Raw genomic sequence first — 20,340 nt, 5'->3', positions numbered from 1 at the left:
CCACGTGACAATCTTTTTGGCGCCAGGAGGGGTCGACCAGTCTTAATCATTCGTACACTGGCATCCGGCAAATGCATTAATGTAACAAGACCCTGCGCAAAAAGTAAAGTACGCTATAGTAACGCAACGGTTTGCAGCGCAACCCGTTGTGGGACTTTTCTGCGCACTCATCTTTCACGTGTTCGTTACTGCAGTGAGTAAACATTTCTAAATACCTTAACAAAATATTCAATTTTGGAAACATGCCCAACTTTTTACACGATTTGGGATTCTCAATTACGCGAGCAATTCACACGTCATTATGAAAAGGTCTAGATATTCGCAAGCAGATTTAAATAGACGACTAAATGGTTGTTTTACAATGCAAGTTGCCTGTAGACTTTCAGATTAATTTATTGACAAATCACTGAATGGGACACGCGACTCCGCGCAGTTGGTTTGTTCCCCTGGCCCTTATGGGCAGGTCTATCTTTTCTTTGGTCTGTGAATTATATAAATAAAGTGGATTTTAAGCATTCCTTTTTCATTTGCAGAATTGAGGAAGTTTTCCAGAGAGATAAGGACAATATGAAACTCATTTTCACTTAAATACTTGGCAACATTATGTAATTATTATAAATGAACAGGCGACATTGACCATGAGTAAATCGCCAAGAGATAAAAATAGCATTATATCCTCTATAAAGGAGGAAATAGAGAATGCTAAAAAAGTAAGCATGTAAAAGTATTACAAACTGGCAAAAGCCACGCAATTTCAAAATGTAAATGTGAAAATCTATTATTTTAAAGTGTCCTGCATTTAGTATCTACTTATGATTTTTTTTGCCATAAATTATTTAGAAATTTGCTAAATTTTTAATTTTTAATGACTTTTCACCCCACTGGAGTATCCTAGCAACAATGGTTTTTATTACTGAAATTTCACAATAATTTATGACAAAAAGTTTCAAGAGTACTTCTCATAGGTCACATTGTATGTATTTAGTTTAAGATTTTTCTACCTATTAAGGAAATATTAAATAACTTAGATCTATCATACAAAATTCATAAAAAAAACTTTTTAAAAAACTACAAGTTTGAAGCATGCAAGAAGAATAATTATTTAAAATAATTTCATTTTAACAATCTTAAAAAACTAAGCATACATATTACAAAATTTATTTTTGTGAAAGTTTGGAGGTATTCGCGTTTAAGTGGGATACAGCCTCTAGCGATACTTAAAATATTAAATAATAATAATTCTAGATTAAATTTAATCAATTTCAAGCTCAAATAAATATAATCCAAAACTTACAACAACCAAAAGAAATTAATTTCAGGTCAATTTTTTAGTATTGGCATATTATCAATATATTGTGTACCAATACATGTTATTGAATGCGTGAAAGAAATTCAAGTTTGTTGTCAATGACAACGTTTGAATAGTACACTGAGCGCAGTTGTTTTCTGTCACGCTTTAGATTTTTTTTAATTAGCAAAAGTTTCGCCTGCGACTGTACAGTATACAGTGACGTGACAAAAACTGACCTGTAGTTAAAGATTTTCATAAATTTGTAATTTCAATTATAAAACATTACATTATCCCATTCATTCAATAATTATTTTATGTATTTCCTTAAAATTAAGACTAATTTTACATATTTAATAATATTATTAAATTCTCCCTAGAAAATTACGCCGTACTTTAATTACATATTTGGTGTTTGCACATAATTAATAAGGCAAGCTAAATGTTTAAAAGATTTTAAACTAATGTCAATAAAAAACATTTTAAGCTGCAATAGGTAAAAAGGTTTCAACAATTGGTCCGGTATTCTGAATGCCAATTTATTAAAAAGCCAGGGCGGCGGGCATAATGAATTCAATCAAAAAATTATTTCAAATGTTAGTTAGTCTGTCAGTTCATGTAACGCATCAAAATCAACCAAATAAACGGCTTTGCTAAAATAAAAAATTGTCAAGATAATTTACAATGAAGATAGGTGGAGTCCTTTTATAATCTTAAAAAAAGAACAGTAGGTACTTAATTCCACATTACCAATTTAAATACTTTATTATTTGAATGTACGGAAAGAGAATTTTCTAGAATAAATCTTTACATCTTATTCTATTTTATAGCCAGTAAAAATTACACTGAAGTAAAGCTTGACACAGTTAAATTTGTAGGTGGCAAAAGAAGGAACTAATGCTGCATTCAACCCTGATCTATTCTGTAAGAATCTATGGTCAATTTATAGAACGAAAGTTGGAGTCCATTCAATTTTAGGTTTTTATTCCATAGAAAAGCTTATTCTCATAGATTCTATAAAATAGATCGTAGGATCCTGGATTATCAAAAAAACACAATATATATTTTTTTAAATCATAATTTTTTTGCATTCACAAAATCCAAATTAGCGACACCACCAACTACAAAGTTAAGCATGTCAAACTGTAGTGAACCGAAGAGAATAAAATTTAATTTTAGATCAGAAATGTCAAATATTATACTTTTAAAACATCTTTGAAAAAAAGAAAAGCAATGCATAATGTTGTATGTATTGCTTAATAATTTTGAACTTTTTGGTTAATTTTCATTTCTCTTGTTAATTATTCAATCCAAAACCCGTCTTTTTCTCCACCATTAAAAGTTTAATACATATTATTGGCTTTCTTGTCAAAACAATACCTAATAGATTTAATTATTATAATTTTGAGTTATTAATAAATTATAAATACATTCTAACACAACAATAATTCATCCACTTGAATTTTTAGAAAACAGCACACTTTATACATACGCATCATTCAATTACAACCAAAGATATTAGAACAACGAGATATGCTATGTTGGCCGCCGGACCGTAGGCGGAGTACTACCTAACTAGGGTACTTTGAATACTATCGGGACGTGTACGCACAGAAATCTGTTCTATGTATTAGTGCGGATACCTTAGTGTAAGCGAAGGTGTGCAGTAGTATTGGTGAACAAAACCGGCGACACTGGGCAACACAATTCCACACAGTATGAACTGCTCATAGCACATCTCGTTCTTCTAATATCTTTGATTACAACGCACCCATGGACAATAAATTTAGTGACATTGTACATTGTTTAAATTTTATAACAGTTACAAGATATAAAAGCTTGTATGCACTAGGGCACGCAATATAAATGGGAACAAAGTTGATGTGCCCTAAAGAGGTATTGTGTCCAGCAACAAATCTGGTATACTGTCATTACGGGCCAATTATTTGTTTATGGTCATTACAGGTCAGTTTTTTACTAATGGCATATTATCAATCACTGCCATCTTTATTAGTACAGGCCGTACCAGGGGGGTATAACTCTGATCAAAAATTGGTACTGTGAATATTGTTGCCTAACTATATCCACCAATGAAAAACTCTGAAAGTCTAGAGAATTAACTGTTGAAAGGCGAGTGTTCGCTGTGTGGAACATTTATAATTTTTTGTTCTCGAACTACACCGTTGTCATGTAGCTTTGACAGATTTGAATATATCTTAATTGAAAGCAAAAGGCCGGGTGGTTCGTTATGAAATTACGCATTGCCAACGCTTTATCTTGACATCTCGAACACAAAATAGAATACGTGTTATATTTTGCTAATTTGTAAAAGCCTTAATTTAACTTCACCGCAGAAATGAATCTATTTTCTTTTTCAGACAGTATCCGTGTTCCTGCCAAAAATTTGCGTATTGCGAGGCCGTACTAGATTGTGATTATATCATGCAAGATAGAATTCCACCGTTCTACCTTATTCATCAATGATTTAACCAGTATCTATAATTTATTGTCTTACTGAAATAAAAATGCTTAACATGTGAGTTTTTCATTTTCCTGTCGTGAGGTAATATTTTGAAATTTCAAACATTTTTATTTTTAAAATATTTTAGGCTAATAAGTAGGCTCCGAATGAGAATTGTACTGTCTATATATTGGCATATCTATGGTTAAATAGAGGACCAATTTGTTTCATACAAAAAGCCTGAAGATATCGATCTAGTGAGTGGTTTACTTATGGTTAAAAGGGTTTGCACTGACTGTTAAAGAGAATTAACCTAATAAACCCAGTGGCAGAAGTACGAAAACAAGTATCTTTAACTGTCGGTGCATTTTCTACAGCACGGCCTGTACTAATAAAGAAGGCGGTGTATCAATGCATTGAACATTGATAGATTTCATTATAATGTGAGTGCTTCCTATGCGATATGTACGAAAATAACGGTTGGTCACTTAGCAATACACACATGAAAAGTACATCTAGAACAATGGTTTTCTGTCGTGCTTTAGAATTATTTAAAAAAAATTAAAAGTCAACATTTGCCCGAGTGCATACAAGCCTTAAAAATTAGGAAAAACATTACAAAATCTTTGCTGCCAAAAGTATCTATAATTTTTTTTTAATTTTCATAATTTGGTAATTTTATACAGGGTGTCCGGAAACTCGTAGTACAAGCGGGAAACTGGTGAATCTACATCACATTTGGAGTCGATTTTGTAGTATATATTTTTTTGATTTGAGCTTTCGTTATCGAGTAAATCGAGTTAGAAGTTGATTTTTTTTTTTTTTTTTTTTTAATTTAATCAAATTCTTTTAAATTATTACTGAAGATCAAAGTACCCAACTAATTAAAACTATTTGAAAGTAAAACAAATGAAGAAACTCGGATTTGAAGCATTATTTTGAAATCACCCTTCATTTAATCCGGTGTAATCATAAAATATTTCTGCTCTGCAGGGTTAAAACATCTGTTGTTCAACCCTAAACACCAGAAAAAACTTTAACCCTAAAATAGCAGAAAAATATTTTTTTTTGGTGTTTTTTTTTTTTTTTGTGAAAATGCTCAAATCAAAAAACTTTATGTTTATTTGGGTTCCCCATGTGGTGTAGATTCTCCAGTTTCCCCCTTGTACTACGAGTTTCCGGACACCGTGTATATGTAATTATTAAACTCAACACAGTCCTAGTGGGGTTAAAAATTCAAATGTAAACAATGATACAATGTGAATAAACAATAAATAATATGTTCAACATTAATGTCTTTTAAATTTCATCACATTTGATGACCATCAACCGATGATCGGCGCCATTTTGATGTTTTGACATTTGAACGGTCCCCATTAAACCTTTAAAAATGTTTTAATAAATTGAAACAATCTTCGCGGCCTTGCGATCTAGGAGATTTTGGTTAAACATTGATTTCTCGGCCCATTTCAGCTTTTGATCAAATTATGATCAGCCGTTAAGCATACCGGTTGTATTGTAGTGCTCTTCTAAAAAACAGCGTTTAATAAGGATGTTTCAAAATTTAAAAAATCAAAATGGCACTGAATGTTAATTATTGTCCAACAACCAAAAATGAAAAAAAAAAAAACAGACTGATAAACTTTTGCACTGTTTGGAAATTCAAGTCAGTGGAATTAATGTTTGGAACTGTTGGCAGCAAAAAAAATTAAATAAAATTTTGGATTTATTCAGGTAGGTAACGTAAACGAATTTTTGGTGTTTTAACCCTGTTTTAAAAAATATAATTTTATAACCTATATTTTAAAATATTTTGTAAATTCAAAAACATCATTCAAAAACTTACTAATACAATAATATACTAATCATCAATACGTTTTACAAACATGCTTGTTTCAGTAATCTGTTACAGATTGCAGGTGTGTATAACCTTAAATACTTTTTGTCATGGTGACTTTGTTCATTGGCTTTACCCGACACTTTAAACTATTTATTATTCTTCTCTCTTCTCTCAGACTTTTCGAATTTGGAAGCTAATTCGGCCGCCATTTTGGATTGAAAAAATATTAAACAACGAAAAAAATTACCACCGGATTCATCAATAAATTGCATTTTTAGGTTGGGTTGTTTGAAATTTAAACCATCGATTCGCGGCCAATTTCAGTGTTAGATCAATTTATAAAGACTGCTTAATTGTGTCTTCCATGTCGTTTGGAAAGAAATCCAATGTAGCCATGATAGCTTTTGGTTGTAGTTCATTCTGTCTCTCTTACACTGCCTGACATTGTATATCGCCATTCCATTTGAACGAAATGAAAATTTCATGATGATGATGAAACACAGTTCTGTATTTGAAATTTAAGCAAAGAATGGTCAGACTTTTGAATCACGAAACATCGCATTTCTTGTGTTCCTCTTTATTCATAGCTTCATTGAAATTCTGGTAGAACAAACACAGCATTCTCACACGACGTCTATGATCTGAGAACTGGTATATCAAAACAACACCAACAGTATGTGATTTATTATTATTTTTTTTTTAAAGAAAGACAAACATTTCCCTGTTACGAATATCACCACAGTAAGCGAAAATGTTGTTTGTGTTGTGATGGAGGACTTAGCCAGCCGAGGAATTGAACACACTACGCCTGGGCGGGACTCAAAAGCGATGTCAACTCAGCCACCGACCAGTCTATATCTATTATATTTAGCGACATTTAACCCGTATTTTTTACATTTGAATCCTTTTGGATGGCAACACCGAACAGGTGTTAAGGAAGGTTGCATTCGGCGTAGGAGGATAGAGGTAGCGCTATACGAATTATATAGCTATGTCTCGTTAAGCCTCACTAAAGAAAAAAAAGAAAGACATACATGCGTATATACCCATATAGCACTGTCCTCCTTTGTAAAATATCTATAACCACCAGTAAAGCCGGCCACAGATATTTTCATTTTAAGGATGCTAAAAAAGCAAACACACGTAACTCCTCCAAGCGCTTTCGCCCGTTTTTAAGAGTGGGAAAGGCAGGAGCAGTGAGCGTGCGGAGAATCGTGGCAGCCGTGGCCCCGCAAGCTTCACTCGTCCGGCGAATCAGTTGCAACCCACGCGTGTGCCTCTGACGTCACATACCCACGAACCGTGCGCGTGGCCCGCTATGTGTTGATATGTATGGCAGCTCGTAGTGAACAAACCTAAAGCCACGTAACCGTGCATGCCCGCTTAACAAGCAGGAATCGAGATGCACTAAATAAATATTGTTTGCAATTTTCTAAATTCAGTGGTAATTTTTTTTTTATGAGGAAAATAATTTCCTCTTTCGTGTTTCATCTTTGAGATGACGTGCTGATGGCTTTTATGGAAAAAATGGCAGCCATAAAAACTCCCTGATGTCTATAACATTTAAACACTATGTTTTGAACTATGGTGCCATATTGAGTATGTACTTGTACACATTGTGAGAGGCAAGAAGAACAAGATGAATAATTGTCTATATTATTATTAAATGTATTATGATTGGTTTGAGGGTGTGATGGGAGCGCTGGAGATGTGGTGTCGTGGCAGAGCTTCTGCAGCTTATTATCTGTCAGTTCCTCGCTCCATCCTCTGGCGAGCGAGGGTCTCTCGGAGCTTTATTATGGTTGAGTTGGAGAGGGAGCCCGGCACTTTAAATATACTCTGAAATAAATAAAAAAGTCATTGTCATTTATGCGAGATGTGTGGAAATAAATAGAGAAAATTAAACAATAAGACACGTTCTAAAGATCTCGTGGCACGAAAAAGATGCGGTAATTGCCGTCCCTACGATTTAGTACAAAACTGTCATGCGTCGCGTGAGGTCATCTGGTATCTCTAACCAAATTGCATAAATAAATGAAAAAATGCCCCTTTGTGTGTGATGAGAAAGTGTTTCCATTACATTACATTTGTATATACACTAAAATACAATTATTTCAATTGTTTCCTGAAGATTTCCCGCAATGAGTTTATTAACTCCTGGGAGTACAATGCTTTATATAATATACTATATTCTGTATTGTATACTTTTAATAAAAAAAAAATTTTAGGCGCCATTAAAACAAAATAAGATTGCGAACGTAATAACACATAAGTGTAAGAAGAACAACCTACTGGCAGTAAGTCGTCTCACAAAGTATTTCGTATTAGCGTTAGCGAGTAAAGAGTATTGTCACCTCAATCACACCCGTGATGGAGAATGTGGTATTGCAGGCAGATTTTAAGTATGTAAACGCTGCCCGGTCAATTTAAGAATTTACTGCAAACATAAGTGTATTTGTTACTTGCCGCATTTTGTGAGACTGATATGTGTCTATGTTTGTAATATCATTGAGATTAAATATGTACATCTTCAGTGTTGCCCTATGGCAATGTTGCACATTGTCTTCCCTATAAGACAATGTGGTAAAAAATGTTTATAATTTGATAATTTTGTTAGCATGTCACCCTGGTGTACACGCACAAGGAAATAACATTGTTTAGTTAATAGTCTCTCGTAAACACATTGATCTATTGTTGATTCAAGTGGTTAAATATTATTTCATGCCGAATAATTGATGACAGTCAATAGAAGCACAGACGTTGGAATCCAGTCATCTTGTTATTAAATGTAAACATGTTAGTTTTCATTCTGAATGAAGAAAACAAGAAAATAATCAAATTGTTATTTGAAATTCGGGTAGTAACTACATATTGGTAGATAGATAAAAATGATACATATCAATAATAATCAAAGGTTGATTGAATATCTCAGTTGGTTAGAGCGCTGATAGATAGCGCGTTAGACAGCGGAAGATCCTGATATCCTGTTGACGGCCTTCGAGGTCTAGGGGTAAGGCTTCCGACTAGCAATTCGGAGGTTGCGGGTTCGAATTTCGAGGGGTATAAGTAAATTTTATTATTATTTTTTTAGAAGGAAGCAGATACTTTGGGGTGTGACATTATACAGGGTGTATCGGCAAGTACCCGACAAACTTTAACCAGCTATTCCTCAGCACATTTGGAGTAAAAAATGTTATGGGCGCTTTGCTGTCCGGTAACATTTTTTTTCCATCAAAAACAAAAAATAAATAAAAAAATCCACACTCCGTCACTGTCATTTGAATTGTTCTTCGTGTTCAACAGCTGTTATTAGCAAGTGTGTCAAAAAGTGTCCTAGCTCTTTCGTACACACTAAATAATAATAGTTAAAAATGAGACGAATGGTGCCGTGCCATTTGGTTGTGATTGTAAAATCGCGCCAACGTAGGTACGTACGTCCATTATTCAACGAAACTCGAACAAAATATTGCCAGACGGGTTTTCAAACTTTGACAAAGGATAAAACATTGGTGACATGTGGTGAAAATATGAATACTAAATTTTTTATTAAAAATAAATGTTACCGGACAGCAAAGTGCTTATAACATTTTTTACTCCAAATGTGCTAAGGAATGGCTGGTTAAAGTTTGTCGGGTACGTGCTGATACACCCTGTATATTAAATGAAAAAGAACATTTTGCAATACACCACTTTTTAATTGAATTAATAAATGTCAGCCAACCAGGTATCGCTTATCTCAAGCTTCATCAGGGCTATTATATAACAAATATTGTTCTTATGAAAAAACACACTTTGTAATACACCACTTTTCATTAATTCAATGTGGTATTTCACAATTTATTGATTTAAAATGATATATAGTAGATTTGAGATACGTTCCAGAGCGGAAGATACTCTCAGTATCACCCTGGTATAAGATCACCATTCAGAATTAAAATGTTGCTTAAAATGGCTTTTGCAATGTCTGGGACCAGATCTGAATAGCCAGGTACTTCCTCACTTTCCTCGGCCCCTTCTCCTCTCTTCTCTACTACCTCCAGCCTCAGAACATACCACAATTGGGAATGCCATAGTTTCACACGCTTTAGCAGACTCTTGTGCGGTATTCATATAAAACGAAAATCAAGTCCCGGTCATAACTATATCCTTTTCATAGATTATTGTTTTAAATGATAAACTAATGTTTATTAGACAAGGTTTTTATGCATAAAACAAAGGATAACAAATTATTATAAGCATTAATTACTCGCCTGAAATATCAATACAAATTGAAAATATCTCCCGAGTAAAAATAAATGCCGCCGACGGGAATTGAACCCGCACCTTCTGATGTCCGGTCAGGTGCTCTGGAACACAATGCTACTTCGGCTTATTCCCAACCCGCCAAATAATTCAATATGTACAAGTACTTCAATCGACAATTACTGCAATTACTAATAAACCGATGTAATGGTCAAGAGCACCTGACGGAATCTTTACTCGGGAGATAGTTTCAATTTGTATGGATATTTCAGGGGAGTAATTAATGCTTATAATAATTTGTTATCCTTTTCATACAATTTGATTATCATTAACAAGGTTCCAATATTTCATACATGTAGAAACAAACAATTTACCTGCATGAATTCGTGGCAATTGGACGCGAAAGCGTTCTTCACAATCTCCTTAAAGCAGTCGGCCAACGTGGAGAATTCGTCACACTGCATTATCCGTGTCCGGTTCTGCTTGATGAGCGTGATGCAGACTCGGAAAATGATCTTGGAGCCCTCGTAGAACAGGCAGTCCCATATCCTCAGCACCGTCTCCGTGGGCAGGACCTCGGCAAACAGGCACACAAACCACTTCGTACTTATCACTGCCCACGGCAGACCTGGAATGGCGGTTGTTACGGTTGTAATAAATGGTTTCATGACATACGCCATAGCGCCCTTGAGGTGATTTTTCACAAAAACGGCGCTCTACAAATTATCCAATTATTATTATTATTATTATTTTTTTTTTTAACTTCCGATTTAGTTGTCCGGGTTAAATCTTCCCCAAAGGAAAAACTTAACCCTTCCACTCACTTTTCCACAAATGATCATCTAGTCAATCAACATTATGTAAGTGCATTATATAAGCAAAATAAATACAAAACAATACAAGAACAACATGTCAACTCACCAGAGATCAAATGGGAAAATAATTCACCGACTCCAGATATTTTCATATCAGAGGGTTCGGCTCGGTAGAACTTCTAACAGGGCCTATAAATCCTACTGATCCCTCAACATAAATATTTAAAAAATCTTTTGTTATCCCACATGTATTCAAAATGACCGACTTTTGCATCTTATTATTATTATTATTATACGTAACCTAAACTATTACAATTTCATTGCTAGTAATCCGGATGTTTATTGACTTTTCATTTGAATACATTGTCTAGTGAGGCGGTAATAACCTAAACAAAACAACCTATTATATATATTTTTTTTTTTTTTAAAAAGAAAGTTAAACATTCCCAGGTTACGAATAACCTGACAATATTTGAAAATCTCCTACTACCACCACAGTAAGCTGAAAATGTTGCTTGTGTTGTGATGGAGGACTTAGCCAGCCAAGAAATTGAACACACTACGCCTGGGTGGGACCCAAACGCGATGTCAACTCGGCCACCGACCGGTCTATATTTATTAATATATATATTATACGCCCATATGGGCTTTTACAAACATATCCATAATAATTCAGTGGAACAGTAATCAAAAGAAAAATTAGGAAAATTATATAGAACCCATGGTCTCATTATTGTACATTGTTCTGTTTTATCCGGTTACTGTAATAAATAGTGGATAATCAAGAAGTCTTTTAATTCTAAAAATAGTCTATGGTGAATCCCAGCAGAGAGCAGTCTCAAGTCATAGACAAAAATGCACATATATTATCATCACCCTATCTGTAACTAAAAAATAAACAAAAGGTTAAAAAAGTATGTTTTAAATTTATGGCCTTTAAAACTTTTTCGCTAATCAAAGTCTCGATGAAGTTGGAGTCAAAGCGAAACCGGTCAGCATGTAAACTATTAATAAATTGGTAAAAATTGAGATTTTCGCAGCCAAAAGTATTGTAATGATTTATTTTTGGGGTATTTTGACGTGTTGAGTTACCTCCTTCTTTAGCCATCGTTTCGGACAGCATTACAGCGTCCATCACATCTGCCCTGATGATGGATACTGTAATGCTGTCTGAAACGTTGTTTAAAGAGGGATGTAGCACAACACGGCATACCCCAATACCCCAAAAATAAATCATTATAATATTAATAAACTGTTGTGTAAAACCAATATTATATGTATGATGTCAATCCACAAATTGTTTGCCCTCTGCGAAAATAACATAATACAGTGAAACCACCATCTATCTATCGGTTTTGAAGGGTCCTTTTAAACTTTGTATGTGGGAATACAAAGAAAGGTTGCGAGAAAATATATAAAAAAAAGCTTCTGTTTGGTTAGAATAGGCATAGATGATTATTATTAGTACGAATGCTTATGCCCCCGGGACCTGTCCGAACCTTTGTCACCAGAAGGGCCGGCCCTGGGCCAAACGGCGCCTGGCGCAAGTAAGCCCCTAGCCAAAACCAGTAGACACCCAGGTAGGAGATCACTGTTATCAATAGTATTTGTATGATTTGTGTTTTCGTGTAGAGCCGTTTTTATGAAAAATAATCTTAAGGGCGATGTGTTAGGTGAGGTATTATCAGCGGTAGGCAATTCGGCGCCCGGAGCAGACTGCTCCAATTGCGCCCACGTATGGCCGGTCCTGGTCACCAGGAGAAGAAAGAATGCCGAGCAGTACCTTTTCTACCGTTCAACCAATTACAAGTGACACATTCAAAGCCACAAAAGAGAAGCAGTTCTACATGGAGTTTTTTAGTATTCACGAAGGAACAAGGAGGATAACCATCATAGAGTTAGACCTATTTGATATTCGGGTGGCTTCCTTACTGCTGTACCATTTTCCGTTCCTTCTTCATATCTTTCCTTAATTTCATCATCGAAAACATAACTTGCGGCCCTTGGAAACAGCTTCATTAAGTATTAATGAAGCTGTTTCCAAGAGCTATAGAACACCTTCATTAACCTGTTAACCGGGCGGGACGTATAAATACGTCAAACGTAAACAGTATCGGGTACGGGTAGGACATATGAATACGTCCTTGAAATATATGTTGCACCCTGGAACGAGCGGGACGTATATTTCCGAGCATATCACACGGAAATTGAGTTTTTAATTTTTAAATATTTTAATTTTTTAAATTCAATGTTTCTCTTTTATCTGTGTGCTTTTATTTATTGTTCTGTAATTATAACCTTTTTTATATTTTTTGTAATCTTTATAATTGTTTGAAAATATTCTATTTTTTTAATTCGATGTTTTCACTTTTTTTAATGCCGAAATAAAAAAAAATAAAAATATGAAATTACGTCCACCGGGCGTGACGTATTGATACGTCCTAGTGAAGGAGTTCGCGCCCGTTATATGCTGCGTAATTCAAAACTGAACTCCCCAGTTAACAGGTTAAGTATGAATGAAGCTGTTTCCAAACGCTATCAAGCAGCTTCATTAAGTATGAATTAAGCTGTTCCCAAGGGCTATCGAACAGCTTCTTTAAGTATGAATGAAGCTGTTTCCAAGGGCTATCAAAGAGCTTCATTAAGTTTGAATGAAGCTGTTTCCAAGGGCTATCGAACAGCTTCTTTAAGTATGAATGAAGCTGTTTCCAAGGGCTATCAAACAGCTTCATTAAGTTTGAATGAAGCTGTTTCCAAGGGCTATCGAACAGCTTCATTAAGTATGAATCAAGCTGTTCATTCATACTTAAAAGTTTTATACTGTTCAAAAATATACATATTTACATCAATGAAAGTGTTGACGCATTTTTTTCAACGTACACTTAATTTTTGGTTAAAGTGCTCAAAAACTAGAAAGTAAAAATATAACCGGAGGCGTGCACCGCTGCGTTTGAATGTCTAACGACAACTAATGTCAGAAGCGGCCACCGGCAGCAATCGATCGAGTAAAATAGTACAAAAACTGCGTGCTTTAAACGATTAAGCGATTTAAGCGGTAAAACGATGCATATAGGAACGATCAATGCCATCTATTTTTGCGAGTTTTAATTAATTCGGGACTGGAAGAAATAAACGACACACTCGGGAAAACGATTATTCGAGGAACGATCATCAAGATTTTACTGTATGTGGTATATATTTTTATCTATTGGGATACAGAGATAAACATTATATGCTTAAATAGACAGGCAAATAATATAATTAATCTTGTGATAAAAAAATCATCCATCAGACTTGTTGATTAGGTTTAATTAAAGTGGATTGGTAAATAATAAATATGAAATAATCAAATATCACAGTCGCAGCAAAGAAAACCAGAGGGACTAGTTCAGGTTCTAGTGGGGACTAGTTGTGGGGCAGATGGAGTGGGAGGGAAAGGAGATAAGGTAGAATAAAGCTGGGAAGTACAAGTCCTTTCAGATGCGGTCAATAAACATGTCTATATCTTCCTGTTAATACTTGGTGGAAGTCCACACACTGTAAAATAAGGTGACTTTGATCAATTTTCAACTTTAAACTAAATAACTTTTTATAAAAACACTAGCTGACTTGTACCCAGCATTGATGGGGGTTTTCCTTAGGAGATAGACATATACCATTACGGACTTTTCTGTAGGCCTTTTTAAGATATACAATTCCGTACTACTTTATTTTGATGTTTCTCATAAGGTTTAACCAGCGTTAGCAATGTAAGCGCCTGAAAAAAAAAATTTACGACTTGATTACAAAACATCGACTTTTCTCTACTTTCTATAAATGTAATATGCATATGTTATATATACAAACCTTCCGGAAGAAGTTCTCTAAATGATAGTGAAAACCCTATCAAAATCCGTTGTGTAGTTTAGAGGAACTAAGCGCACAAACAAACAGACAAGGATAGCGATTTTATTTTATACTATTTAAAGAATTGTCAGAAAATTTAATGTTACAGTTATTGCACATATTCAGGGCCGGCCCTGAGCCAAACGGCACCTGGCACTAGTGAAAACCTCAAGGGCGCTGTATAGGTTTTAGGTATTATCAGCGCTTTGGCTCTTTGGCAAGTCGGCACCCGAAGTGGACTGTTCCAATTGTGCCAGGATAGGACCGCTCCTGCACGTGTTTAAACTATCGAAAAATATTTACAAAAAATTATATAATATATGTTTGGAGTCAAAAAAACAACAAAAAACCAGGTGATCAAAAGCAACATTTCGGAAAATTCGGTAGACACTGATATACTGTACAAACAAACGACACAAAAATATTATACTCGTTGAGGAATTTATAAAAATTACATATGTATTTACATTACTCTCCGTCTCAAAATATCTACAAATAAAAAAACAGCTCAATTCTACTGACAAAATGTTTCAATAAAACTTAAACCAACTATTTGACACTTATTTTCGAGGAGTCATTGTATCCACGTTGCCTTAAAAAAATTATTAATTTTGAAGTGGTAGTGAGAATTATACAGATATCTGCAATGATCAAAGTCAAAACGTTTCGATTCTGAATGATTTCGGAATGATGGGGGTATTTCAAACGCTCACCATCTACTTGACAATTGTGACATTTTGAATTTAGGACGCTCAAATGGTTCTCCTCCGTCTGTTGTAGATTTTGTGTGACCGTTGGGCTTGACAGTTGATCACCATTTGATTAAAAGCTGAAATGAGCAGCGAATCGTTGTTTAATAGGGACCATTCAAAAGCGGAAAATTTAAAATATGTCTGGTTTCTGGCAGTTAGGATTCTTGTGTGATATATGATCAGCTGCCAAGCATAACAGTGTGACCGTTAGGCTTGACAGTTGATAACTGTTTGATTAACTGCTGAAACTGGCTGAGAATCATTATTTAACAGGGTCCGTTCAAATATCGAAAATTAAGGATGGGTTGTTTCGTAGAATTTGAACAATTCATCAAACTTCAAGGTTCATTTTCTATCATTAAAGGCCAGTTACTTGACAGAACTGAAATAATAACAGAACTTTCACAGAACTTGAAAATTAACTTTTAAAGTTGAAGAATTGTTCAAATTCTCTACAAACACGTCCTTAAAGTAAGACTGGTTTGTGTGTTAAAATTAAATTAATTTACCTAAATTAATAACATGCTGATGAACATCGGGGACTTTGATCTTAATTAACTCGGAGAGAACTTCGATGTCCGTGATGAGCCCGTCCATAGTCCTGGTGTAGTAGTCGGGCAGGATTACCTCCACCAGCACCTTCAGCAGCCAGAAGGTCGTCTCCTCGTTATTTGTGACTAGTAAAAGTAATCCTGCAACCAATAAACAGTTACAGATGTGGCCGATCCTGGTCACAGACAAGTACACATAATAACACACAACACATTACACTCGGGTCGCTAGGGGAAAGTGTCCTAAACATTATTTAAATAATAACAAGTGACAGTAGAAAGATTTTTGATCTTATATTTTTATATAAAATTGTAAATTATCAGTTGGATAGTCCTGATATATTAATGTTCATTCAATTTCATGTTCCTACCATTAGATCAAGTATTATGTATTGTGACAATAACCAATACAATGAATGGAAGTCATGTTAGGAAGATTGCCGATGAGACACTAAGTCCCTAAGTGCAAACCGTTTGACTCAATGTGAAATATAAGCAACCTTTAATAAGGTGATCCAAAGAGAGTCAAAAAAACCACCAACCATTTTAACTATAAATGTTATGAAGAATAATAAAATAAAATATATAAAGCCTGTCACAAAAATAGCGGTGAATTAAAATTCTACGATATTGTCTTTCAGTTTGGTTTACGGCACAAAATTTCGCACCTGCCATCTGACTTTATTGTAATTAGTAGCTGCACGAAGAAAAGCATATTATTAATTTATTACACAAATTATGGAGAAAGTTATCCAGCAGTGGTACTTGAAATTGGTTGATATAATGCACTAATTGAGTCAACAGTTTGAAGTGTAATTAACAACAAATTCGAGGAAACAGACATGATTATAATCAGTAATCAAATACATCTACATTGTATCCGGTCTCTCAATGAAATTAACACACCCAAAATTTCTCTGATAGTCTAGGACAATTGGACATTCCGAGGAATACCTAACAGCGAATTCTCACAAACGATTTGCATCAACATGCTAACAAGAATCAACTGAATTGAGACAATATATAAGTTAAATTTTAGGCTATGTACACACGTATATTCATACTCGACTGTTTAGCTCAATCAAAGATTTTGACTTGCAACTATGCTCGTCATTGCGTCAACACGCTCGACACAAGATGCCATAGATTTACCACCAAGATGCTATGTCAAATCGTAAATTTCTGTCGAACATTGAACAAGAATTATGGTCCTTCAATCTTTTTAGCATCACTATCGGCTGTCTCGTCAGGCCCCCTCGCATCACGAATATATAGGAGGTTGTCGATAGCCTGATGCGTACTTACTCTGTTTCTTTTCAATACATTGCCCTACATCCTTCGATTTTGGACTTCTCAATAATATCCACCTCTTCCATGGTCTGCTTCTGGGTCGCTTCAGTCATAATTTCTGGTGTCCTATCATCTGGCAATCTTTCAACATTTCCAGCCCATCGCAGTCTTTAAGACCTACAGAATCTTACAATACTCTCATGCTCTATTTTCTAGATTTTCGAGTTCGTTCATAGTATGTAAACATGACTCTCTCACTAATATGCCACCCTAAAAACTGGGCAAGTGTTCAATTAGTGAAAGCGGCAGATTATGGTGCATACATACAACATAAGCTAAAAATTCAAACAGGTATTTTGTAAAAACAAACACCGCTATCGAATTTTTATTAAATTTACATTTTTTGGTTTAAAGTTAAAGTTTCATGTTTACACTTGCGAGAAGACTGCATTTTATAAACTTATTCAAACAAAAAAATGTGGCAGAAGGAAACAAATAGAAATACATGCGACAGTTGCTAGAATACACACGGAAAATGTCCTAAAACAACTACAAAAATAACGGCGTATTATAGTAGTTGTTGAATAATTTAGTGACTGATTACCGAAAGAGTAGTGTAATTAAATAAAAACATACCTGCTATATAATTTAGGCCTTGGCAGTATCCAACATCTTTATTGTTATGTGCATACGCGACTAGCACGTTGAACAGGTGCGCCTGGTGGTTGGCCGTCTTGTTGAAGTAGATATTATCGGGGAAGGTCCTCGGGAGGTCGGTCTTGACTATGTCCACCAGCTCCTTTTCGAACGGGGCGTCCAGCAGCCTCTCGTACAGGTCGGGGGACTGCTCCCGTATCAAACTGGCCCCGGACACGAGCATCCAAACTGTACTTCGGTGTCCACCTTCAAGTTAGATAGAGAAAAAAAGGAAAGATTCCTTTATATTATATAGCTAGCTAACCTACCAATATTTTAAATCTCTCTACCATCATCATAAAAAGATGAAATTCCTGCTATTTCAATGAGGGAAGACTAAGCTAGCAGAGAATTGAACCCACGACGCCCGGCTATAACTTCTTTTCAGATTAAATTATGGTTTTAATTGCCAAAGTGAAACTCTCTTATAAGATTACGAGTGGAGTGTACGCGGCGTTGCTGGGAGTTATCCTTAGAAGATAGACATATACCTTCTCGGACTTTTCTGTAGGCCTTTTTAAGATATACAATTCCGTAGAACATTATTTTGATATATTTTATAAGGTTTAGCCAGTGTTAGCAACGTAGTGCTCGAAAAAATATTTCTACCACTTGATTATAAAACATCGACTTTTCACTACTTTCTATAAATACAATATGCATGTATTATATATGTAGACCTTCCGGAAGAAATTCTCTAAACGATAGTGAAAATCCTATCAATATCGGTTGCGTAGAACTAAGCGCACAAACAGACAGACGCGGATAGCGACTTTATTTTATAATATTTAGTGATTGAAGGGCCAACCAGAAAAAAATGTGGGGTACAAACTAGACTGGATCTATCGATCATTTTACACGACTTGGGTCGCTCACCGAAAGGAGAAAGTGATTGGGTCGAGAGTACCCACTCTTTGATCGGGTATTTTTACATTCGAAAAAAATGCCATAGAGTAAAGAGAGAATGATGCTCATTCCGCCCGCCAGCCTCGCCGCCGACTGTTGTAAGACAAAAGTACATAATGTACCTGAGCCCCAGTACCCATCGCCCCATCTTTGATTGGCTACTTTCGTTTCGGGTAGGTAGGTAGTAGGGGAATGATAGTCTATTTTAGATTTACCATCTCTATTTGTCTGTTGCGAAAACGAGATTCTTGTCGTGTGTTTCGGTCTACAAAATTCATACATCTATGGTCGCTCACCACACCGGCACCCATCACGGGATATGGAAGCTAACGATTGAATCTTTTTTGAAAAAGTAACTCAATCGATCATTGGTTTCGTGATTGGATTACAATTATCGGGTAGTTCACGATCGACCCAGGACTAGCACTAACATGAGTGCAAATGATTTAATTTAATGATGGTAACACGGTGAAAGCTGATTTCGATAAGAGCAATCAAACAAGTGGACCCAAGTTCCATTGACATAACAGGGAGTGAAATATACAAAACCCTGAATATTAGATAGATATTTTAAACTGGACGATAGGGAACCAAGGAGAAGTGGAGAGGAGAGATGAAGCCTGAGAAGACATATTGTGGAAACAGAAGACGTAGCCTCATATCCATTGACAAATCTGGTGAACTTTATAAAAGTGACTGGGTTACTGTCAAAGGAATGAGGTAAAATAGGGGATAGCACAATGGGCCTATGGCCCAAGTGCTCACGGTAACTATATATAAACCGTCTCCGCTCTATAATAATAATAATAAACTGGACGATCGTTATTTACAACTGCTTGTGCATTAAGAATAGCCTATAGACCAGTAATCATTTCCAAGGTGGGTTAATATAATTATACACTTACTTGGTATTCCCTTTCTGACATATCTCTTTATGGTTAACGATCTTTTTAGCGATTTCCCATCCCCTAACATTTCTGACCATTTTTTGGATCGACGAGCCAACACCTTCAAGTATACGGACATGAACCGTTCATATGATGCATAATCAAAGTCTTCGGGTCTCTCAAATCCATATTCGTCCACTTTACTGAAATATTATTAAAATAATCAAATATAAGTTTACATTTTATAATATAATTTTTGAAAATGATAGGATACAATATTAAGTAATAATACGAGGATTTAACAGACCGTGACATTTTGCAACACCAAGTTATTTATGTATCTACTGAGCGGTGAGTCATAAAATTAGTGAAAGCTGTCTCAAAACTACATTTCCATGCCATTTTAATTAATTTGACGATCAAATGTCAGATTAACCCCTGCCCTATGAAAATAACCTAAAAACTGTAAACAATGCAAAATGACAGGACGGTGAGATAAAGTAGATAAATTATTCTTACCTGTAACTACTAGTGGCCATACCAATTAATTGAAGGCGTTACGCCCTTCCGTTTAATAATTTAATTAATATTTTTCGACCCTTCAATATTTCGAATTTCGATAAAAGTATTTACACTACATGTTTTCAAATACGTTTATGGCTGTTCTTCGTAACTTTAATTGACAGCTATATCTATTTTTCTTTAAATATCTAAAAGTCAAATTGAT

The 20,340-nt window shown here is 35.1% G+C and overlaps 1 protein-coding gene across 1 annotated transcript; it reads right to left on the bottom strand.

Annotated features, from left to right (window-relative positions):
- Positions 1 to 205: 205 nt before the first annotated feature.
- Positions 206 to 20,263, bottom strand: LOC149410932 (growth hormone-regulated TBC protein 1). Its single transcript, XM_089647102.1, has 6 exons — positions 20,133 to 20,263; positions 19,632 to 19,816; positions 17,761 to 18,027; positions 15,793 to 15,975; positions 10,206 to 10,459; positions 206 to 7,428 (listed from the first exon to the last, which is right to left on the bottom strand). Exons 1-6 carry the CDS (start codon positions 20,150 to 20,152, stop codon positions 7,330 to 7,332), a joined length of 1,008 nt encoding a protein of 335 aa, XP_089503228.1. The 5' UTR covers positions 20,153 to 20,263; the 3' UTR covers positions 206 to 7,329.
- Positions 20,264 to 20,340: the final 77 nt, after the last annotated feature.

The sequence above is a fragment of the Hesperophylax consimilis genome, chromosome 26, assembly GCF_061612785.1.
Source record: "Hesperophylax consimilis isolate HC1 chromosome 26, BYU_Hcon_1.0, whole genome shotgun sequence".
Lineage (NCBI taxonomy): Eukaryota > Metazoa > Arthropoda > Insecta > Trichoptera > Limnephilidae > Hesperophylax > Hesperophylax consimilis.
This window is presented reverse-complemented; position numbering and strand designations above follow the sequence as displayed.

Bases quoted from the DNA above. Each gene is read 5' to 3' on its own strand.
- LOC149410932 (XM_089647102.1), bottom strand. From the start codon at position 20,152: ATGGCCACTAGTAGTTACAG. The intron at 18,028-19,631 runs GTAAGTGTATAA...TCTAACTTGAAG, and splicing joins TGTCAGAAAGGGAATACCAA to GTGGACACCGAAGTACAGTT. The intron at 10,460-15,792 runs GTAAATTAATTT...CCGCCATTCCAG, and splicing joins TCAGCATGTTATTAATTTAG to GTCTGCCGTGGGCAGTGATA.